The sequence below is a fragment of the Procambarus clarkii genome, chromosome 40 (genome assembly GCF_040958095.1).
Source record: "Procambarus clarkii isolate CNS0578487 chromosome 40, FALCON_Pclarkii_2.0, whole genome shotgun sequence".
In the NCBI taxonomy this organism is placed as follows: domain Eukaryota; kingdom Metazoa; phylum Arthropoda; class Malacostraca; order Decapoda; family Cambaridae; genus Procambarus; species Procambarus clarkii.
This window is the reverse complement of record NC_091189.1, coordinates 37,579,348-37,603,246: the sequence shown is the minus strand read 5'-3', so window position 1 is coordinate 37,603,246 and position 23,899 is coordinate 37,579,348. Positions and strand designations below refer to the sequence as shown.

At 40.8% G+C, this 23,899-nt stretch overlaps 1 protein-coding gene and 1 non-coding gene across 4 annotated transcripts in view; one reads left to right on the top strand and one right to left on the bottom strand.

Annotated features, from left to right (window-relative positions):
• Positions 1–23,811, top strand: part of LOC123758031 (sialin) — a 28,476-nt gene extending 4,665 nt beyond the window's left edge. For 2 of the 3 annotated variants that reach the window (XM_069338964.1, XM_069338967.1), the window contains 8 exons: positions 3,706–3,939; positions 4,737–4,824; positions 6,529–6,755; positions 8,556–8,705; positions 9,482–9,614; positions 11,446–11,687; positions 20,397–20,535; positions 23,360–23,811. In XM_069338964.1, the coding sequence (XP_069195065.1) occupies positions 3,706–3,939; positions 4,737–4,824; positions 6,529–6,755; positions 8,556–8,705; positions 9,482–9,614; positions 11,446–11,687; positions 20,397–20,534 (1,212 nt within the window). In that variant the 3' untranslated portion in view covers position 20,535; positions 23,360–23,811. Of the gene's footprint in view, positions 1–3,705; positions 3,940–4,736; positions 4,825–6,528; positions 6,756–8,555; positions 8,706–9,481; positions 9,615–11,445; positions 11,696–20,396; positions 20,536–23,359 lie in introns of those variants that run through there. The other variant, XM_069338965.1, reaches the window with a different exon arrangement.
• LOC138373015 (U4 spliceosomal RNA) lies at positions 11,029–11,168 on the bottom strand. Its single transcript, XR_011231036.1, has one exon. It is a non-coding gene; the product is annotated as a U4 spliceosomal RNA (small nuclear RNA).
• Positions 23,812–23,899: the final 88 nt, after the last annotated feature.

Sequence of the window (23,899 nt, the reverse complement as noted above, 5' to 3'; positions counted from 1 at the left end):
GATTGTGAACGACTTGGGAGGTTGTGAACGACTAGGGAGGTTGTGAACGACTAGGTAGGTTGTGAACGACTAGGGAGGTTGTGAACGACTAGGGAGGTTGTGAACGACTAGAGAGGTTGTGAACGACTAGAGAGGTTATGAACGACTAGGAAGGTTGTGAACGGCTAGGGAGGATGTGAACGACCAGGGAGGTTGTGAACGACTTGGGAGGATGTGAACGACTTGGGAGGTTGTGAACGACTAGGGAGGTTGTGAACGACTAGGGAGGTTGTGAACGATTAGGGAGGTTGTGAACGACTAGGGAGGTTGTGAACGACTAGGGAGGTTATGAACGACTAGGAAGGTTGTGAACGACTAGGGAGGATGTGAACGACTAGGGAGGTTGTGAACAACTATAGAAGTTGTGAACGACTAGGGAGGTTGTGAACGACTAGAGAGGTTGTGAACGACTAGGGAGGTTGTGAACGACTTGGGAGGTGTGAACGACTTGGGAGGTTGTGAACGACTAGGGAGGTTGTGAACGACTAGGGAGGTTGTGAACGATTAGGGAGGTTGTGAACGACTAGGGATGTTGTGAACGAATAAAGAGGTTGTGAACGACTAGGGAGGATGTGAACGACTTGGGAGGTTGTGAACGACTTGGGAGGTTGTGAACGACTAGGGAGGTTGTGAACGACTAGGGAGGTTGTGAACGACTAGGGAGGTTGTGAATGACTAGGGAGGTTATGAACGACTAGGGAGGTTGTGAACGACTAGGGAGGATGTGAACGACTAGGGAGGTTGTGAACGACTAGAGAAGTTGTGAACGATTTGGGAGGATGTGAACGACTTGGGAGGCTGTGAACGACTTGGGAGGTTGTGAACGACTAGGAAGGTTGTGAACGACTAGGGAGGTTGTGAACGACTAGGGTGGTTGTGAACGACTAGGGAGGTTGTGAACGACTAGGGTGGTTGTGAACGACTAGGGAGGTTGTGAACGACTAGGAAGGTTGTGAACGACTAGGGAGGATGTGAACGACTAGGGAGGATGTGAACGACTAGGGAGGTTGTGAACGCCTAGAGAAGTTGTGAACGACTAGGGAGGATGTGAACGACTAGGGAGGTTGTGAACGACTAGGGAGGTTGTGAACGACTAGGGAGGTTGTGAACGACTAGGAAGGTTGTGAACGACTTGGGAGGATGTGAACGACTAGGGAGGTTGTGAACGACTAGGGAGGTTGTGAACGACTAGGGAGGTTGTGAACGACTAGGGAGGTTATGAACGACTAGGAAGGTTGTGAACGACTAGGGAGCATGTGAACGACTAGGGAGGATGTGAACGAATATGGAGGATGTGAACGACTTGGGAGGTTGTGAACGCCTAGAGAAGTTATGAACGACTAGGGAGGTTGTGAACGACTTGGGAGGATGTGAACGACTAGGGAGGTTGTGAACGACTAGGGAGGTTATGAACGACTAGAGAGGTTGTGAACGACTAGAGAGGTTGTGAACGACTAGAGAGGTTGTGAACGACTAGAGAGGTTGTGAACGACTAGAGAGGTTGTGAACGACTAGAGAGGTTGTTAACGACTAGAGAGGTTGTGAACGACTAGAGAGGTTGTGAACGACTAGAGAGGTTGTGAACGACTAGAGAGGTTGTGAACGACTAGAGAGGTTGTGAACGACTAGAGAGGTTGTGAACGACTAGAGAGGTTGTGAACGACTAGAGAGGTTGTGAACGACTAGAGAGGTTGTGAACGACTAGAGAGGTTGTGAACGACTAGAGAGGTTGTGAACGACTAGAGAGGTTGTGAACGACTAGAGAGGTTGTGAACGACTAGAGAGGTTGTGAACGACTAGAGAGGTTGTGAACGACTAGAGAGGTTGTGAACGATTAGAGAGGTTGTGAACGACTAGAGAGGTTGTGAACGACTAGAGAGGTTGTGAACGACTAGAGAGGTTGTGAACGACTAGAGAGGTTGTGAACGACTAGAGAGGTTGGGGTAAATAAAAGTAATTGTGCCAGGACGACACGGTCAGGCGTTGCACAGGTCATCATCATGCATCTTTCTCCCGTCCCAAACAATAAGTCAGAAGTGTTGATTGGTCCAAGTGATCCACATCTAGTGAAGTGTTCTCTGAAGTGATCCACATCTAGTGAAGTGTTCTCTGAAGTGACCCACATCTAGTGAAGTGTTCTCTGAAGTGACCCACATCTAGTGAAGTGTTCTCTGAAGTGATCCACATCTAGTGAAGTGTTCTCTGAAGTGATCCACATCTAGTGAAGTGTTCTCTGAAGTGATCCACATCTAGTGAAGTGTTCTCTGAAGTGATCAACATCTAGTGAAGTGTTCTCTGAAGTGACCCACATCTAGTGAAGTGTTCTCTGAAGTGATCCACATCTAATGAAGAGTTGTCTGAAGTGATCCACATCTAGTGAAGAGTTCTCTGAAGTGATCCACATCTAGTGAAGTGTTCTCTGAAGTGATCCACATCTAGTGAAGTGTTCTCTGAAGTGATCCACATCTAGTGAAGTGTTCTCTGAAGTGATCCACATCTAGTGAAGTGTTCTCTGAAGTGATCCACATCTAGTGAAGTGTTCTCTGAAGTGATCCACATCTAGTGAAGTGTTCTCTGAAGTGATCCACATCTAGTGAAGTGTTCTCTGAAGTGATCAACATCTAATGAAGAGTTTTCTGAAGTGATCCACATCTAGTGAAGAGTTCTCTGAAAAGATCCACATCTAGTGAAGAGTTCTCTGAAGTGATCAACATCTAATGAAGAGTTTTCTGAAGTGATCCACATCTAGTGAAGAGTTCTCTGAAGTGATCCACATCTAGTGAAGAGTTCTCTGAAGAGGACCAGCATGTGGTGAAGTGTTTTCTGAAGTGTACCAGCACTAGTGAAGAGTTTTCTGAACTGGACCAAGATCAAGTGAAGAGTTCTCAGAAGTGAACCAGCATCTAGTGAAGAGTTCTCTGAAGAGGACCAGCATCTTGTGAACAGTTCTCTGAAGAGAACCAGCATCTTGTGAACAGTTCTCTGAAGAGGACCAGTATCTTGTGAACAGTTCTCTGAAGAGGACCAGTATCATGTGAACAGTTCTCTGAAGAGGACCAACATCTAGTGACAGCATCTAGTGAAGAGCTCTCTGAAAAGAGCCAGCATGCCAAAGTACACTCGGATGCCACGAGTCCTTACTGGAGTGTGCGCCCTTACCAGAGTGGTAAAAGGGTTTAGAGAGGTAATGCAATTATTGATTTCTTTGGAAACAAAATTGACAGTTCTTCATATTTGTTTATCAAGAGTAAAATATAAGCTGGCTGTCATTAAGTAGGATGAATAATATTTTAACGCAGGTCGATTATGTCCTCAGTCAAATTGAACTTTTTCGTATATAATAAATGGAACAATACATTCACGAACGCTCGTTTTGTCCTCGTGTGTTAAGAAAACACTATTTATGAAAAAGATAAACGTCTTTTATGCTCACATAAATACGGGCATATTTAGTTTTCAGATGAATGAAAAGGTAAAAAAAGTGATTTAAAAATCACATTATGATTACCTATCCTTGGTAATAACGACAGCGTCACGCTTAAGAGGAATCCCTAATAATACTTACCCAGATCACCGACATTAAATCATTATCGAGCCATTCACTGATTCCATGACAAATCATTTGGGGAAAAAATTATATCCTGTCTAATTCTCATGTTCACTCAGGAAGGGGACTTCGACTGGAACGAGCAGACACAAGGACTGGTTCTGGGGTCGTTCTACTGGGGGTACGCTACCACGCAGATCTTGGGGGGAAGGGCAGCGGAGTACTTCGGGAGCCGCATTGTGTTTGGCCTCAGCGTCTTCCTCGGCTCCCTCCTCACCCTCCTGAACCCTGTCTGCGCCTGGGCGTCCCTAGAGCTCTTTATCTTCATCAGGATTGTGCAGGGCGCTATTCAGGTACGTCACGGGCTAGGACCTCAAAATTAAATAGTATACTCGCACTGAGTTTACGACTAAAATCAATATCACCGAGACTGCGATAGACTATTCTTAAATTACCCCTGTATAACAAGGATATACAGAGGTAAATACAGGGATAATATATCTCTGTATTTAATTTACACCTATATTTAACTGATGAGTATATCCCTAAATATATTAAATGATACTTATATTTAATATATACCTTTATATCAGGGATTCTGTCTTGAATACGAGTACCACAGAGTCCAAGGGGTATGCGTACCATAGGTCGAGTTGAACTGTACCCTCCTCTCACATGATAACTCAGAGTTATAGAATATACATACTAAATATTAATACCCAACACTTCTAACCACTACTACTGTATCCAGCAAACAACTTTTTATTTAACTATCAGGTTTCACAAAACCTGGTACAAAATATTTGTACTTTGTCCAGCATGGGATTATCTTAACAATTTGATTAGGAGAAAATGGAGGTTAAGTTCACTCGCAAATACAAATTGCACCACAGTATACAAAAATAGTAATTATAAAAATTATGTATTCAACCAGAAGATAATAAAATGGTGGTAAAAAAATCTGAAGTCGAATCTAATGTGAACGGATGCAAATGGCATGACAGAGATAACGCTCAGTCAAAATAGACCGAGAGATACCGAAGATTACAAGTCTCGAGGAGGTTGATGACTAGTAGGGCCCCAAGGCCAACAGATGTGACAGGTGACATGTATGTTGTAAGACCTTCTTTCACACGTGACATGTCTGCAGGGTGTCACCTTCCCGGCCTTGTGTCATCTCCTGGCTACGTGGATGCCGCCTCAAGACAAGGCCAAGCTCGCCTCCATCGTGTATTCTGGTGAGTTTACATTTAAAGTTGGTCACGTTACGAAACGATTGGTATGTCTTGTTTCTATAGAAATGAATGTGTCTGTGTCTGTCTGTGCATCAAAGTTGGAGGTCACACGCTTAGAGCAGCTTCACCAAGCTTTGTAGGGTGACTGGTCTTTGTCTGGGGATAGTCATGGGCGGGTCGGGGTCGAGACCCCAAGCCTCGTCTTGGCACGAAATCACAAATATTGCTAATTTCCAATCTTGCTATTCTGTCATTAATTTGAAAATAGAGCAGTGGCTATTCTGGCTGGTGTTGTGCCATCACATTAATAATAAAAAAGTAACAAAGTAAATAAGACTGCTTGTGACCTGTACTGTGTGAGAGCAGTAGGTAATGCAAAGAGAATAAACACTTAAAACGTTTAATATAACAAAAATTACTTTAATAATATGCAAAACATAGTTCCTTATCCACTTGGCGATAATACTATATACAATATAATAGAAATATAAACACAGGTGAGTTTTTACGTTAAGCAAAAGAATGGTGCAAATTAATACAATATACAAAAGCTGTACACATCTACTGTTTCCTGGTGAGGCGACAGTGTATGTTACTGCTTGAGAGCACAAAGTGTATTCTGAGGACTGGACTGTTGTTGTTAAAAGATTCGCTACCTGGAACAAAAAGTTCCAAGTAACACGGGCTATGGTGAGCCCGCAGTGCCTTGAGGACTGGATGTCGGTGAGCTCCTTATATATGCAGGCCAGGCCAGCGTAGATGGCGCTCATGTCGTGGGTAACCATCGGTCGGCAATTAAACAAGCAGTTAGTGAATGGCGCTGGGTCTCTGCCCAGGCAGCAGGTGTCCTGGTGTCTTGGATAGTAGAGGGGGGCCTTGTCTAGACACTGAGGCTTCTGAACACGTATTGTTGTTGTTGTTGATGTTGATTCCTTATGATGGAGCATGCAGATACATTGGCGAATAGTCGGTAAAGTGAACAGGCAGGATCTTCTGCCTAGCAGGAGATTATAATAACACTATATACCCGACTTCATCCTCGCTAAGATTCATCAAGCATATTATTTTCTACATGATTAAATGTTTGTTTGTCATGTTAATTTATTAGGACAGGATGATTACAGGGATGAAGTCAAGGGGGATGAAGGAGAGGGAAAGGTGCAGGTGAAGGAGAGGAAAGGTGGAGGAGAAGGAGAGGGAAGGTGCAGGTGAAAGAGAGGGAAAGTGATAGTGGAGTAACCCAGCTCAGCTGACTACTTTGCATCCCTTGTAGATGTGATGCTACACGGTTCTTTCTCGGTCGCTCCGACCTTCAGGTAGGAGAGCGGATTTTTAAAGTCACTCCTCATCTTCAGACCTCTTCCCTAGTACGAGCACTTTCCCTGGAACGTATTTACAAATATCGGATGGAAATGTGCGCAGGCGCCGCATGCCCGAGACAAACTAAGCATCATCGTTTATGTTTGCTCAACACACAGAAAATCTAACTTGCTTTGAATTAGTACAAATACAAAATAGGCTACAATACTCGATTAGCAAGGATTCAGTACAAGAAAAAATATATGTAAATGTCAAAGGAGAGTGGGATGAGAGATGGTATTTCTTCAGAAAATATAAAATGCATGTAAGGAAGGGGGATGTAGGAAGGTTTCCCTTCGTCTGATTAAGGCACAGTCATGTGCTGAAGATCACCACTCCTCTCATCAGGGATGCAGGTGGGCGTGATTGTGGGCTCTGTGGGAAGTGGGTGGTTGTGTGACTCGGAGTTCCTGGGAGGGTGGCCATCCACCTTCTACGTGCTCGGGGTGGTAGGCCTGATCTGGTGCGTGCCGTGGTTCCTCCTCGTCCACGACACGCCCAAGTTCCACCCAAGGATCTCTCCTGCCGAGCTAAGCTACATCCAGTCCAATGAGGATTCTCTTGCCACAAGTAAGGTGAGAGATTTATACATTCTGTTCCTAATATTATTTACTAATCGTCACACCCAGATTTGTACGAATGATATGTGCAATTACCAATTCCAACAATATTTCCATATAGAAGTTAAACGATCTGACGAATATTTAAACTAACTTTAAAATTTCACGTTAAAAACATTTACTATCATTCTTTTCGAGCATGTTTGAGCAGTTTATAGTGAGACAGAAATTGAGACGATATTTGTCTTGATTTGAGCAAAGCCTTTCATACTATAACTCATAGAGGCTGATTAGGAAAGTAGTGGTCTATGGTATTGAATAGTATAATGTTTAGTTTGATTTGGACATGGTTATTCAAGAGAAAGCACAGGGTTAGCATAAATGGAGACAAATGTGAGTTTGAAGTTGTGCCAAGTGGATATAAATAGGAGCTGCCTTACGTGAGCCAATAGGCTATTTTCAGTTGCCTTTATTCTTATGATATGTTTTAATGTATCCTGGGATGTTATGTGACCCCTGTCCTTCTAATTACCATGTATGTAATTGATTTTGAAAAGTTTGAACAGCAACATTAGCAAATTTTCCGATGATACTAAAATGGGGTGAAACATAATTGACAGATTACTCAAATTCGCTATAAGACGACTTATACGTTAAAATTTAATAAAATCGTAACAAATCTAGCATAAGTAGTTATGTAGTAATAGTAAATTACTGCAAATTACTAAATGTAGTAGTAGCTAATACTGACAACTGTAGTCTTCTATGCCGATGGCATAGTAATAGACTTACCAGCTGAACGATGATGAAATAGCTAAATGCAAATGCATAAAAAAATATGGTTGCCAAGATTAGTAGCGCTCTTTAGCCAAGAAAGCAAAGCATAAATATTCCACGTAAGAGAATACCGAGATGCATAACAAGAAGAGTAATAAGAGTTACTATGATTCTACACTTTACCTTACAGCTTGCCCTGGTCTGGGCCCCCTGTGATACCCAGGTCACTTCTGGACGCCGTGCTATGGAATACAGACAAACTATCTAAGAAATGTGCAGTTAACCTCGGAGATTTTGAGTCTATTTTTGAGGATTTAAAAATACTTAATTTATATTATCTAAAAAAAAAAAAGCCGAACGTAAGGAGAAAGTAAAATGATGGGAGGAAATGGATGGAGGAGTTTGAAATGGGCGATTTTGTCTATTTACTCAATAATTTACGAGCCCCGAAGTATTACGAGGCTGCCCTTAACCCATGGTTGTTATTGTTATGGATGAATTAATACAATTTCTGTGTTCGTAAACTCTTAAGTTTATAGACTCAGCTACAATGATTGATTAAAAGAGGTACAGTTTTCGTACATTTTGTGTGCTTTATGAATCCCGGTACAGGAAGATAGCGTCAACAACGTATAGAAGAGAATTATTGGCACACACGATATGTCCTCATTGACATGTTAACAGCAGGCACAACAAAAAAAGACTGGGGGATTTCGAGCTTGAGCGCGCTCCCACGCATGGCATGGCAACATCCAGCGACTTTCTGATCACATTAATATGTTCTGGGAATTAAGTGTAAATTTTATCATTAAATTCAAAATCTGTGTGCAGCTTTGTCAGAAATATAATGCTTACACAAATGGTTGTTCTTCAATTGCATTACATCAAGTTTAAACCTAACTGGTCTGTAATTCAGGAACTGCCATCGTGCTTCAAATTTGTATTTCTTGAAAGGAACTGTCAAAACTCTGATTGAATTTCCTTTTGTATCTGATTGTATTTCTGTATCTCAAACTTGAATCTTCTATCCAACTTAAGATTAAAGTGATCCCATGGAAGGCGATCATGATGTCTCGTCCGATGTGGGCGGCGATAATGTGTTACGTGGGCTCCAACTACTTCTTCTTCACCCTCCTCACGGAGTTACCTTCCTACCTCAGCAACATCCAACACTTTGATATAAACCAGGTCAGTACTCTAACCCCTTTATGGGCTCACCATAGCCCGTGCTACATGGAAATTTCTTTCTGAGTAGCTAAATCTAAAACCACAGTAACAGCTGTAACCCCCTACGTGTTTGAGCTGTGCCTGTTACCAACTTAATAAGGTAACTAACTATCAAGAGCCTCAGGAACGCAAGATCACCGATGAAGCTAGGTGCTTGGACACACCTACACATAACATTTAATGGTTCAATAGGCTTTCTTCATTTTCCTTTATCATTCAAAAACAGAAAAATATCATTATATAAATTAAGTTTTGTTCAGATCTGTCGCTCGTGTGAGAGAGTAATGGCCAGGATCAATATATGCTACTGGAACATTTGACAGATGCATTCACTTAAAGAATGCCCTAACCCTTAGCATTTCCGTGTGTAAACTCTCTACACTGATCATACATTGAACATATGTGATTGAACGTCCAGTCATAACACCTGCTGGTACGACCTATATGAACGTTTGTAATTACTTTATACAATCAGTTGTTCTGGAATGCATTCTCATTCCTGCAGAATGAGGCGCAGGGAATATTTTAACCACAACCACCAGAGCAGCTGCAGAAATGCGAATGGTCATGTTAATAAGCCAAAAAAATCGTACCCCTTTTTCAGCAGCTGCTATAGCTACTCTTCCTTCCTTCCTTACTTTCTTGTACCCTGCTCTGTTGAAATAATATTGGGTACGAGGAAGGACATAACATTCCAGACAAACACACGAAGATTTATTTTGTTCTCCGCTACACAGAACGGTTTGGTGGCCTCGCTGCCCTCTCTGGCAATGATCATCATCGCTGTAATATGGGGTATGCTGATGGAGGCACTAACGAAGAGACGGGTGCTGTCCGTACTGTCTGTGAGGAGGCTCTCCTCTGCCGTGGGTGAGCATCACGAACACACACCACCTTGTTGTGTATGACTGTGCCATACTCGTCTGACAGCATTTTTAGCATAGATACACACACAGTGCTCCCATAGATAAACAAACCCAGCCACGACGATACACTACACAAAAATCTTTCACTACTGATGCCAAAAGAGTACCTGAAATAATCACAGAGTACAAAGATTCTCAATCAGTCAAGAGTATCGATAAGATAATCAGCGAGTGACATATTGACATGAGAAAAACCAGAATGAGGAGACACCTGTGAATTATGATCCAAAATGAGGCTGACAAAATGTCAGGCAAATAAAAAAAAAACAGTATATGGAATTCACTCCAAAATGAATTTAAACAATTTCAAACCTATATGTAAATCAAAAGTAAAAAAAAAAAGTACCTAACTTCACAGTATCTCACCTTGTGCTACTCACTCTGTATATTACCTGTAGAGATGCAGCTTCCTCAGTATAATTTATTTTATCACTATGATGAAGTAGTTATGTGAATTCAAATTCTTTTACGGCGTACCTATCATTACACTTATTTGCTAGATTAAGGGCCTGTCCGTGGCACTGTGTGTGCCAGTACCCATGCCAGAATGTGCCACTTTCACCACCCTCTGTACCTTTTGGCATATTAAGAAATAAATTCATAAATAAATGTACGGGGAAAGTTAAATAACCGAATATATAGAGGAAGTAATGGCTTCCTCTATATATTCAAACGGTGTACACAAGAGAGTGTATACCGTTTGAGTGTATACTGTTCACTTACCAATTATACCCAGTCAATACATTTATTTGCGGCGGAATACGGAAGTTTAAGCTCAACTCGCACAAGCACAACTAGGCCCACACGTTAACGCACATTTAAATAATGGAACACTTATACCATCACAATATTAATTACACAGGATCCTGTTCTCTTAGTAATAAACGGAAATGCTTTGATGGGCCCGGGCACCGCTCTCTAATACCTGCACACTCGCAAACAATGAAGCACAACTGAATGAAGGACGTTCATTTAAGACCTTGGTATTGCCTTTTCACATACATGTATATCACATAACAGAGCTGGCTAGGAGTAGGCATCCATCAGTCACAGGAGACTATGGAGTTGCGCTCTGGTTGACGGTCTGGAGTGGCCTCACCAGGGCACAAAGCCAGGGTAGGTTGATTCCATGTTTTGCCACGTGAGTTGGCTAACACACGTGGCAAACCATTTGCGAGAAGGGTGTCGTCAAATTATGCACGCAACGTTCTGTGCGTCCAATAATTCCTGCGCAGGACGAATCGACAAAGCTCATTTTGTGTGTGTGTTAAACTGTACATATTGCTTAGGCTGGCTTGGGGTCGAGTTAGATTTTAAATCGATTGGCGAACAGTCTTTAATTGATGAAGATTAAGACACCCAAGTGGTGGCACAGGCATGAATAGCCCATAAGAATAGTCTTTTGTACAAAGTGTCTTTTATCCCTTCAGGATACTACTAGCAATAATCGCACCTCGGATGTACCTCATTGGTTACGATACTGCCACTGCGCAAATTAATACAATATTAATTAATTAATATTAATTAATATTAATGTGCACCGTGCACCCTACCGTGTGCACCGTGCACCGTGCACTCTACCGTGCACCCCCTTGGGCTGCACGGTAGAGTGACGGTCTCGCTTCATGCAGGTCGGCGTTCAATCCCCGACTGTCCAAGAGGTTGGGGCACCATTCCTCTCCTCCTCCCAAATCCTTATCCTGACCCCTTCCAAGTGCTATATAGTCGTAATGACTTGGTGCTTTCCCCTGATAATTCCATTCCATTCCATTCAGGATACTACATCCCTTCTGTATTCCTGTTCACCGTGTGCTTCGTCAAGTGCGACTCCACAATGGCCGTCGTCGTCATGACGCTGGCGATGGGCATCAACGGGACCTGCTACAGCGGTGGAAGCCTCATCGAGCAGGACATCGCGCCCAACCTAGCCAGCACCTTGGTGGGCTTCAACAACACCATCGGTGCCATCACAGGCTTCCTCTCACCTGTCATCACCGGTGCCATCACCAAGGACAACGTAAGTCGGTACAAAAGTGATCGAGTCAGAAGAGAGAGGGAAAGGGAGGTATTTCAGTCAGTAGAGGGCAGGGGGAGCATTTCATTTAGTAGAGAGAGAGGGACCATTCGAGTCACTAGTGGGAGGTTAGAAGATTTGATTCACTAGTATGAAAGAGAGGGGCATTTGATTCATTAGTGGGAAGGAGGGAGGGGCGGCAGTTGAGTTAGTAGGAGAGGAGGGCATTCGAGCCATTAAGGAATAGGGGGCATATGAATAAGTGGGAGATGAATCTCAGTCAATAGAAGGAGAGGATCATTTAAGTCAATAAGAGGGCATTTTCTTTAATTTGCACGAGGGCCGCCATCTTCGGTGGCCTAGAACAAGGCCTTTGACAAGCCAGCGGCTTGTCAAAGGTCCTCACGTTTTTCCCCCCAAGGATTTTTCCAGCTGAAATTTAAATTTATGCGTCATGGCATTGACACCCTTAGCAAGTAGGCTGTAGGAAAAATCTGCTAGCAGGAAATTATGTATTTATTTAATAATTTATTATTAATTTAATTTATTAAATTATTTCAAGTTTATTTATTAATTATTGATTTCTAATTAAAGTGGACTGTATGATTCAATAGTGGTTCTGCTAGGAACTTCCATTTTGCAACCTGGGGGTTTATTTAATAATCGCTTAATCAAAATTAATCGATTGGCTCAAATTTTTGGTAATTAGTTAATCTATGATAGTCAGTTATAACACAAGGAATAGCTTCGCTGTTATTTTGAATGTGACCTGATAATAAGCAATGGACACGCCTGTCATGTAAGCTGAAACTCGTGGGTTAGGCTTTAATGGCGATGTGCATGGATGTAAGCCTCGTGTTGCACCAGGGAATGTGTTGAAATTTCTCCTTTCCCTTGGACTTCACTTGCTGAACAATTACAGAGTAGTAAACTACAACTAATATATGAGGCATATAACAGGAAAAGGATATTGTCAGTGATTAAACAAAGCTTACCTGTTCTGGGTGGCTTGCCCTGCAACTTAACCAATTAACACCAGATATACACATACAATGCCACTATGACATATACTAGTCTAATCAGAAATATAATACTTCCCAGTACTAGCAAGCTCGTTCTGTTGATAGGAGACTCTCTGGTTCGTTAGTAGTGCGACTCACGGGAAGTTTCTCTGTTAGCTTATGCACGTGTGTTGACTGGGGGCAAGTTTGTCTCTATAACGGCGTCTCTCCTTCCCACCAACCCCCCACCCCCACTCCCGGGGACGTGTTTTCTGGAAGGTTCGATTCAGTCTTTTATCGGCAATGGGAAGGAGACCTTGATTTTTTTCTCGATTTAATTATGTCCACTCATGGTTACATTTTTTCATTTAATTTGATCCCCAGACTGGCATTTTATTGATTATCTAATGTAAGTATTATGAATTAATAGAAATTCAGGTGATATGGCAATAGTCCCAATTTCTAAGAGGAGCCACAAGATTTGAAGTTTCTTTGAATGATTCACTAAGCTATTTAGGGTTAGTGTTAATGTTTGACAAACATAACAGCAATTGCTTAGTATGTTTGGAGTTAGTAATTAGTGTTGTAATTTCCAACATAGTACTGGGGGGGAGAAACATGGGTCGGAGTCCACTGTTTAGGACTGGCGAATACTTCATTGCTCTCTGTCAGAATTATTAAAATATTGCTTGAGTTTTAGTTTGTACCATTGTGTGACAGTTCATTCAGGACGGATGTCCTGTACTGAAGTTGCAGGGGTGGGAAGTCTTTGGTCGACTTCATTTCCTGCTAGCTCCAAAGGAACCAATTTCTCTAGTGTCTTGAGACTAATGGTGCCTTTGCCCTTCACTTTCACAATCCTCAAGACACCCTGGCTGTCTGGATGAACAGAGACTATACGGCCCAGAGGCCACTTTGAACGTGGAACGTGTGATTATATATATATATATATATATATATATATATATATATATATATATATATATATATATGTTTCATTGAATATGACCGCATATTCTGTATTTATTATTTTTTGGTTTAGGGCTTCTATCCCTCTAACTATTTTCTTAGCATCAGGGCTTAATTGAAATAGGAGTTCTCCAAAACTCATTTTCGTACTTTTAAGGTGAAAAAAAGAAGTGATTTACTATAGAGTGTATTACACTTATTTGTATAATTTGCACGACGTTTCGAACCTCCATGGTTCATTCTCAAGTGAACAGATCTTACAATACTAGTTGATTTTATACCCGCATTAGGTCAGGTGATAATACAATGAAGGTGAAAACATGGGGGGATACATAAGGGATAAACATAGGGGCTGCAGAAGGCTTATTGGCCCATACGAGGCATCTCCTATCTAAACACAAAGATTAATCCAGTGTAATTGGCCTGTTATGTTGGACATTGTCTTCTGTGTTGGCATCGATAAGTCTAATAATAATAAGCCTTCTGCAGCCCCTATGTTTATCCCTTATGTATCCCCCCGTGTTTTCACCTTCATTGTATTATCACCTGACCTAATGCGGGTATAAAATCAACTAGTATTGTAAGATCTGTTCACTTGAGAATGAACCATGGAGGTTCGAAACGTCGTGCAAATTATACAAATAAGTGTAATACACTCTATAGTAAATCACTTCTTTTCTTCACCTTAAAAGTACGAAAATGAGTTTTGGAGAACTCCTATTTCAATTAAGCCCTGATGCTAAGAAAATAGTTAGAGGGATAGAAGCCCTAAACCAGAAAATAATAAATACAGAATATGCGGTCATATTCAATGAAACATGTTTGAAAGAAAACCTGCTGCCAGTATACACCAATATATATGCGGTCATTGAATATGACCGCATATTCTGTATTTATTATTTTCTGGTTTAGGGCTTCTATCCCTCTAACTATTTTCTTAGCATCAGGGCTTAATTGAAATAGGAGTTCTCCAAAACTCATTTTCGTACTTTTAAGGTGAAGAAAAGAAGTGATTTACTATAGAGTGTATTACACTTATTTATATAATTTGCACGACGTTTCGAACCTCCATGGTTCATTCTCAAGTGAACAGATCTTACAATACTAGTTGATTTTATACCCGCATTAGGTCAGGTGATAATACAATTAAGGTGAAAACATGGGGGGATACATAAGGGATAAACATAGGGGCTGCAGAAGGCTTATTGGCCCATACGAGGCATCTCCTATCTAAACACAAAGATTAATCCAGTGTAATTGGCCTGTTATGTTGGACATTGTCTTCTGTGTTGGCATCGATATGTTCTTGTCTTGTCCTTACTCTCATGGTGGGTAGAGTAAATAGTTCCGTGATTTGGGTGTTCATGGTAGGTCGCTCTAGTCTTATGTGAATTGCCTCAAGAATTTGTAATCTTCTTGAATCTTGGGTTTTGTCTATTATGCAAGTATTCTTGTTCAACATTTCTCTTGTTAGAGTAATGTCATGGGCTTGTCTCATGTGATTCCTAGGGGCACCAGATTGAAGATGGCATGTCAAACGCCTCGTCAGCTTGGTCGACGTCATACCTATGTACTTACATTGAAGGTTACATCCTTCGTGGGGGCAAGTGTACATGTATACAACGCTTGACTGCTGTAGAGGGTTCTCCGTCGGCTTCGGGCTGTTTTTGATAAGGAGCTCGGAAGTCTTCTTGGTTTTGTAGAATATTATCAGGTTTATGTTTTGGTTAGGAGTAGTGCTTTTTACTCCTTTACGGATTATTTCTTTCATTATTCTTTCCTCTTTTATATGTTCACTGTGCATGGTTGATTTGTAATATAATTTTATTGGGGGTGTTGTGGTTTCTGTTCTAGGTTCTGAATTATACCAACGGTCCAAGTGTCTTCTTATAGCAGCGTTTATTTCCGCGTTGCTATATCCGTTGTTCACCAATACCTGAGTTAGTCTTTCAAACTCTCTACTCACGTTGCTCCATTCAGAGCAGTGGGTAAGCGCTCGACGAATATAAGCATTGAGAACACTGGCTTTGTATCTTTGGGGGCACTCACTTCTACCGTTCAGGCATAATCCTATGTTGGTGGGCTTAGTATATACGTTGGTGCTTAAAGAGGTTCCTGTTTTTGGTGGTGCTTTAAGCACCAACGTATATACCAAGCCCACCAACATAGGATTATGCCTGAACGGTAGAAGTGAGTGCCCCCAAAGATACAAAGCCAGTGTTCTCAATGCTTATATTCGTCGAGCGCTTACCCACTGCTCTGAATGGAGCAACGTGAGTAGAGAGTTTGAAAGAGTAACTCAGGTATTGGTGAACAACGGATATAGCAACGCGGAAATAAACGCTGCTATAAGAAGACACTTGGACCGTTGGTATAATTCAGAACCTAGAACAGAAACCACAACACCCCCAATAAAATTATATTACAAATCAACCATGCACAGTGAACATATAAAAGAGGAAAGAATAATGAAAGAAATAATCCGTAAACGAGTAAAAAGCACTACTCCTAACCAAAACATAAACCTGATAATATTCTACAAAACCAAGAAGACTTCCGAACTCCTTATCAAAAACAGCCCGAAGCCGACGGAGAACCCTCTACAGCAGTCAAGCGTTGTATACATGTACACTTGCCCCCACGAAGGATGTAACCTTCAATGTAAGTACATAGGTATGACGTCGACCAAGCTGACGAGGCGTTTGACATGCCATCTTCAATCTGGTGCCCCTAGGAATCACATGAGACAAGCCCATGACATTACTCTAACAAGAGAAATGTTGAACAAGAATACTTGCATAATAGACAAAACCCAAGATTCAAGAAGATTACAAATTCTTGAGGCAATTCACATAAGAATAGAGCGACCTACCATGAACACCCAAATCACGGAACTATTTACTCTACCCACCATGAGAGTAAGGACAAGACAAGAACACATCGATGCCAACACAGAAGACAATGTCCAACATAACAGGCCAATTACACTGGATTAATCTTTGTGTTTAGATAGGAGATGCCTCGTATGGGCCAATAAGCCTTCTGCAGCCCTTATGTTTATCCCTTATGTATCCTCCCATGTTTTCACCTTCATTGTATTATCACCTGACCTAATGCGGGTATAAAATCAACTAGTATTGTAAGATCTGTTCACTTGAGAATGAACCATGGAGGTTCGAAACGTCGTGCAAATTATACAAATAAGTGTAATACACTCTATAGTAAATCACTTCTTTTCTTCACCTTAAAAGTACGAAAATGAGTTTTGGAGAACTCCTATTTCAATTAAGCCCTGATGCTAAGAAAATAGTTAGAGGGATAGAAGCCCTAAACCAGAAAATAATAAATACAGAATATGCGGTCATATTCAATGAAACATGTTTGAAAGAAAACCTGCTGCCAGTATACACCAATATATATATATATATATATAATCACACAAATGATTTGAGTGGTAATCAGTGTAGGGGTACTAATAGGAGTACCTAAAGCTAGCTCATCTTTTTCACCAACGGATGGATTACTGTCACTTCTTAACACTCAAAGGTGAAATAGTTATAGTTAATATATAGATGAATATAGTAGTAGGCATCCATCAGTCTCAGAAGACTATGGAGTTGCACTCTGGTTGTTGGTCTGGAGTGGCCTATCCAGGGTACAAAGCTAGGGTAGGTCGATATGGAGGAGAAGCTGCTACCCAAGCAGCAGGTCTCTCCCCCTCTCCACGGCACAGAAAGCCTCCAATGGAAAGGCAAATACCAATACGATTGGTTCCAGTGCCATCGCAGGAACTATCAGAACGAGATTGAAAGCAACAACGAACTGCTCTTTGGGGCTCCAGCTCCAGAGTTTACCTTGAGGTTGGTAATAGAAGGCACAGGGACCCCAAACCCGGAGACCGCTGTGGTCGGGGCCGGAGAAGAACCACCCCAGCACGGGCAAGAACGACCCCAGCCTCCTGAAGCAGAGCTTAGGCTGCATGAGCCCTGCCGTAGGTGGACGTCTGAGCCCTGCATCTACGGGTTCCAGACAGAGATTCTCACAGCCCTCTTTCACCCGAGGCTGGCTTCCTTCATGACCCAGCAGAAGGAAGAGAAATAATTATTAAATAGTTCTATTTTTATTATAATAATAAATATAATAATAATTATTACAATGTAATAGTATATGGTAATATAATACAAGTAAAATAAGAATATGTGTTCAACACAACTCGTGTTGTAAATTATCCAACCCAATTTAGGGTCTGCACAATTTTAAATGATTGCTAGTTTGCTCAATATTTAATTCAACACCAGACAAGTTTGGTACCCTACCCTAATACGGGTTGGCATGAAGTATATTAATATAATATTGTGAAGTAAGGACAAAGGTGCAATATTTTATTAGTTTTTTTGTTTTATGTTGAATGTTTCTCTCTAAACTTTAGAGAAATATATATATGTCTAATAGCCTCTCATCAATCTCTGGTGATATTTAATAGTGTAAATTATTTGTTGAGTAATGAGACTAATCAAGAGCTACTGTTAATATTGTGTTAGCAGCAGTAGTTTCAATTACGATTATTTAATTGAATGTTATTGTTTTGTTGGTGGCTGTTCGTGAAATTAAAATGATCTCAAATCTAGTTGATAATTCTGTGATTACAGTCAGAATTGGGTTGATTTTAATTTTGACTCCACAGTCTGCAGATATAACTCTTGACTTAATTGATGTATAAATTCGCAAATGCGTAGCACTGGGTTTGAGTAGTTTTCTAATCGTTGATCTTAATTTGTTTGCACGTATTTGTGCTCCTTGTTTACTGTCCTTGGAACAATGATGGTGCTTGTTAATTGTTTGCAGTAACACTTCCGTGCACCGCTAACTGAGGTTACCCGAGTTTCGGCCATTAGGTGAATTATACCAGTTTACTTTAACTGCTATTTATTGTTAATTTATTTATTACACTGATTATTTATGGATCAGGAAGATCCCGGTACGAAGAACCAAAAAAGGTGGGAAAAATCTCCAGGCAAGAATTTATTTATTTATTTAATAATGAATTATTATTCTATTAAATTATTTCTAGTTTATTTATTAATGATTGATTTCTAATAAAAGTGGACTGTATGATTCTATAGTGGTTCTGCTTGGATCTTCCCTTCACAGCCTGAGGGTTTACTTATTAACCCCCTAATCAAAATCAATCGATTGCCTCAAATTTGTTAGTAATAGTTAATCTACAAAGGTTAGTTATAATTCAAAGTACACCTTAGCTGTTATGTGGAATGTGACCTGATAATAAGCAATGGACACACCTCCGTCGTGTAAGCTGAAACTCGTGGGTGAGGCTTTAATGGCGATGTGGTAAGCCTCGTCTTGCACCAGGGAATGTGTAGAAATTTTTCCTTCCCCTTGGAATTCACCTGCTGAATAATTACAGAGTATTAAACTGGAATTAATATATGAGGCATATAATATGGAAATGATATGGAGAGTGATTAAACAAAGCTTACCCGTTGTGAGTGGCTTGCCCCGCATCATAACCAATTATAACTATATATACTTATAAATGACCACTTTGACATATACTAGTTTAGTTAATTGGAAATATAATACTTCCCAATACTAGCGAGTTTGTACTGATGATCAGAGACTCTCTGGTTACTCTGTGGTGCGAATCGTGGGAAGTTTCTCTGTTAGCTTATGCACCAACCTGTCCTCTTAAAAATAACGTCGCTTTTGGCCGTTTGCCCGTATGGCCAAAAGTGGATGTAATTTGAAAATGAAAAAAATGAAAATAAATTTGGGATTTTTTTTCAAGAACAGTAAGTTAAGGGTCCTCTGGTAGGTTAGGTGGACAGGAAATTCTCATAAAGTTTCAAAACGTTATGAAAAACGTTAATTGAAAGTTTCCTCTTCTAATCTTAACGAGTAAGCCAGACGACTCAAACAGAAAACGGGACAGTACCTCACTTTTGTGAGTCGATTTCATTTCAAATTACGTCCACTTTTGGCCATAGCGCACATACGAGCGAAAAGCGACGTTATTTTTAAGAGGACGGGTTGATGCACATATCTTGACTGGGGCAAGCTTGTCTCTATAATGCCGTCTCTCCTTCCCTCTGCTCCAGGGGACGTGTCCTCTGGAACAGTTCTATTCCAGTTTTTTTATCAACAACGGGAAAGATACTTGGTTTTATTTACGATTTGATTATGTCCAGTCATGGGGTTACGCTTTTTTATTTAATTTGATCCACAGACTGGCATTTTAAAGATTATCTAATGAATTATCTATTATGAATGAACTGAAATTCAAGTGACATTGCAATAGTCCTATTTTCTTAGAGGAACCACAACATCCGAATTTCATTTTAATGATTCTCTAAGCTATTTAGGATTACTTATTGTTAATATTTGCCTATCATAATATCATTTGTTTTGTATGCTAGGAGTTAGTATTTAGTGACAGAATTTCTAAAATAGGCGGTTCCGGGAGTTTATTAGCCAATTAGCAGAAAGATCTCCCGTTTTCTGTCCTACATTGCAGCTAGCGGAGCTTGAAGCTGTTGTCCCTTGTGTGCGTTTTATTTAAACTATTAAAGAAGTATTCTGAATTAATATCTTCCAATTTGTTTAGTATTTTCAAGGTCTCTATGAGAACAGCCCCATCATAGGGGGTATGTGGTGTTATTACTCAGAGGTGTTTTTAAATGTTATTTTTGCTTTTCGACTGGTGTTCGGCCATCGGCCCCGGCAGCAAACTCTGAGTGGGTGGAACACAGTGTTTATTGTGGCTGGCGCCCTCAACATCTTCACTACCACCGTCTACATGATCCTCATGTCAGCCGAGGTTCAGCCATGGAATAACACGCAGCACGCACTAAATCTTAAATGAGGTCTGTATCTTTTGAGTTATAGATTCTGCAGGGTGGGCTAGGTAGGAGGCAGTGCTTGAGAGTCACACTGGCATAAGCACTTGGTTTTATATATTTAGCTTTTCTTGTTTAACTTTTGTTTATACACAAGTTGAATTAACATTATCACCGAAACACCATCTTTGTTATTGGAAAGTGTGTGTGTGTGTGAATGTCTGCTTATGTTCATCTGTTTTAATATGCATAATTAATAGAATTTTTTTAATTTACTGTGAATGAATTTTAATTCCCCCACTCCCCCAAGGTAGAATTACTGACCCCGCCCAGGATGCATCCCCCCTCAACAAGCTGACTAACTCCTGAGTACCTACTTGCTGCTAAGTGAACATATGCATTATGTGAAAGGAAATGTGCCCAACCATTTCTGTCCCGTCCGGGAATCGAACCCGGAATTCTCGATTGTGCGTCGAGAACGATCCCCACAGTACTACCTTGACCTGTTATTCTAGTGTAGGCCAATTGGCCCATGTGAGGCAGCATCTATTTATTCTCAACCAAACTCATCCATGCATGTCTAATCTTCGCTTGAAGTAATCTAGCGACCTCGAGCCTATTGTCTTACATGGTAGAGTTTGTTCCTACTTCTTGTTTGTTAAACTTATCCAATTTATATTCATTTTTCCAGGGTGTACTGTGTGCTAACACTACTGCTATCACCCTCGTTATTTACCTGAATTTACCTGAGGGCCTTAGTGGCCTCGACGAGGACAGGAAGCTGGCAGCTTGTCAAAGTTTTCCCCAATTGCCCGGATGATATTTACCATCTGTATTTTAAAACCCAGCAGAGTTTTGGCGTTTAGGGCTTCGGCAGGAAGGCGGTTCCACGGGTTTACAACCCTATGGGTGAAAAAGCATCTCCTGTTTTCTGTCCTACATTGTGGTTTGTTGAGCTTGAACCCATTGCTCCTCGTCCGTGTTACATCTGACCTTTTGAAGAAAGTGTCCGGATCGACATCGTCAAAATTATTTAGTATTCTGAAGGTTTTTATTAGATCCACCCTGTCATGCCTGGTCTGCAGTGTTGTTAGCCCTGTGGCCCTCAACCGTTCCAGATACGAGAGATGACTAAACTCTGGTATGATTTTTGTTGCCCGGTGTTGCAGCTTCTCCAGAGCAGCTATGTCTTTCTGGAGATGAGGTCTCCATGCCTGGATGTAATAATCCAGGTGTGGGCGCACCAGAGACATATACAGTTCAACGACTACTTTCTTTTTCTTGAAGGCAAAGGTACGCTTGATTATTCCCAGGGTTTGGTTCGCTTTTTTTACTGCCACTCCCACTTGTGCAACTTTTAGTGAATGCTGGATTCTGATACCAAGGTCCTTTTCTTCATCTATCTGTTGTAAGGTAGTGTTGCCAATTTGGTAGTTGTGACGTGGATTGTTATGCGCCCCCCCTCCCCCATGCAAGGTCTTGCATTTATCGACATTAAAGAGCATTTGCCAGTTATCTGACTATTTGTGGAGTTCATGCAGATCTCTTTGTAAAGTCTCGATATAATTTTCACCTCTCACTTTACCATAGATCTTAGTGTCATCTGCAAATTTGATAATGTGGTTTGTAATGTTCTCATCTATGTCAATGATGTATATAACAAAAAGGGTTGACCCCGAAATGGACCCCTGTGGGATCTAACTTAGCACATTTCCCCCCCAGTCAGATTCATTCCCATTTAACACGACCCTTTGTTTTCCATGTTTTAACAATTGTTTCATCCATTCCAGTATTTTCCCATTTATTCAATGTGCCTGTAATTTCCTTGCCAGTCTCTCATGTGGTACCTTGTCAAAATCTTTAGTAAAGTCCATGTAAGCTACATCTACCGAAAGTCCTTTTTCTGAATAGCCGATTACCGTTTCCATAAATGTGAGCAGGTTAGAATGCAGGATCTATTTTTAACAAATCCATGTTGCGTTGATTTTACAAGATAGTTCTCTGTGAGATGATGTATGATACATTCCCTTAGGATTCTCTCCATGAGCTTGCAGATGTGTGATGTCAAGCTGACCAGACCGCAGTTTTCTACTGAGCTCTTTCTGCCCTTTTTTTTAAATGACCGTAACATTTGCATATTTCAAATCCAGGGGAACTATTCCTTGGTCCAGGGATTTCTGAGAAGTAGTTTCAGTGGTATGCATATTGCATTTGACAGTTCCTTTACGACTTTGGAATAAAATCCATCCACACCTTTGGCTTTTCAGTCTTTTAGTTTGTCAATGCATGTAATGATGTGTTGCATGTAATGGGTATATTCTTTAATAAGTCATTCTCTTCACGTCATTCAAACATTTGTGTGGGTGATGGGATGTCGTTCAATATTTCTAGTGAACACTGATGTAATGTATTCATTCAGAGTGTTTGCTGCCCTTCTATCATCCAACATAACTTGGTTAGTGTCATCTTTTATGAGTCCTACAGAGTCCTTTGTTTTGGTTTTACTACGTATATATAAATATAATGATTTTGGATATTCCTTTATGTTTTGAACAAGTTTTCTTTCCAAATTTCTTTAGGCTAATCTGATTCCCTGGGTGGCTGAATTTAATGCCCTTTTATATATCTCATAATCCATGATGTTCATCGTTGGATTACCCCCAACCCTTTTGTGTCCTTTAATCAGGTCTTCCCTCACACCTCGTCTCACAAGAGAATGTATGAAAGCTTTCTTCACACACGTATCTATGTACAAGTGTTCGCTTCGTGTTCCCCGGTTCATGTGAGTCTCTATTTTCATGTCAATGATAGTTTTAAACGGTAATTCTGGATACAAACCATTCACTTCCAGGTGTGTGTCAACGTTGTTGGTGAGCGAAGGTACCAGCAGAGGGAAAGAAACAACCCAATATCCTCTCGCTTGCCTGGGGCAGCGCCCCCACATATATATATATACATAGTATATATATAACCTTGTTATGTATTACTGTATGTGTTTGGTTACTAGATTTATAATATTACTGCGTCCACTAAGCACTCTTACTACTGGCCAGGAACAGCCTCTATACAGTATTATCCAGAAAGATTCCTAAGAAGTCAATTGATGAGGTCAAGAGGGACATACTGCCCTGAGAGTATATATAAAACAAGATGTTCTTATCTTCGTTAAGTTAGGATACAATATTGTAAAGAGTAGAATTGACGAAAATGACTATTGTACTCATGGAATCCTCTGTGGATCCACTTGCCATGGGTTTCTAGCATCGAGTTTCATGCTTATGAAATAAAAGGCTTTGTTGTGTATCGCAGGTTTTCTTTTATACTGATTGATGGGATACAAGCGTATTTATGATGTCAGATAATCGATTTTTCTTGATAATTACCTTAACTA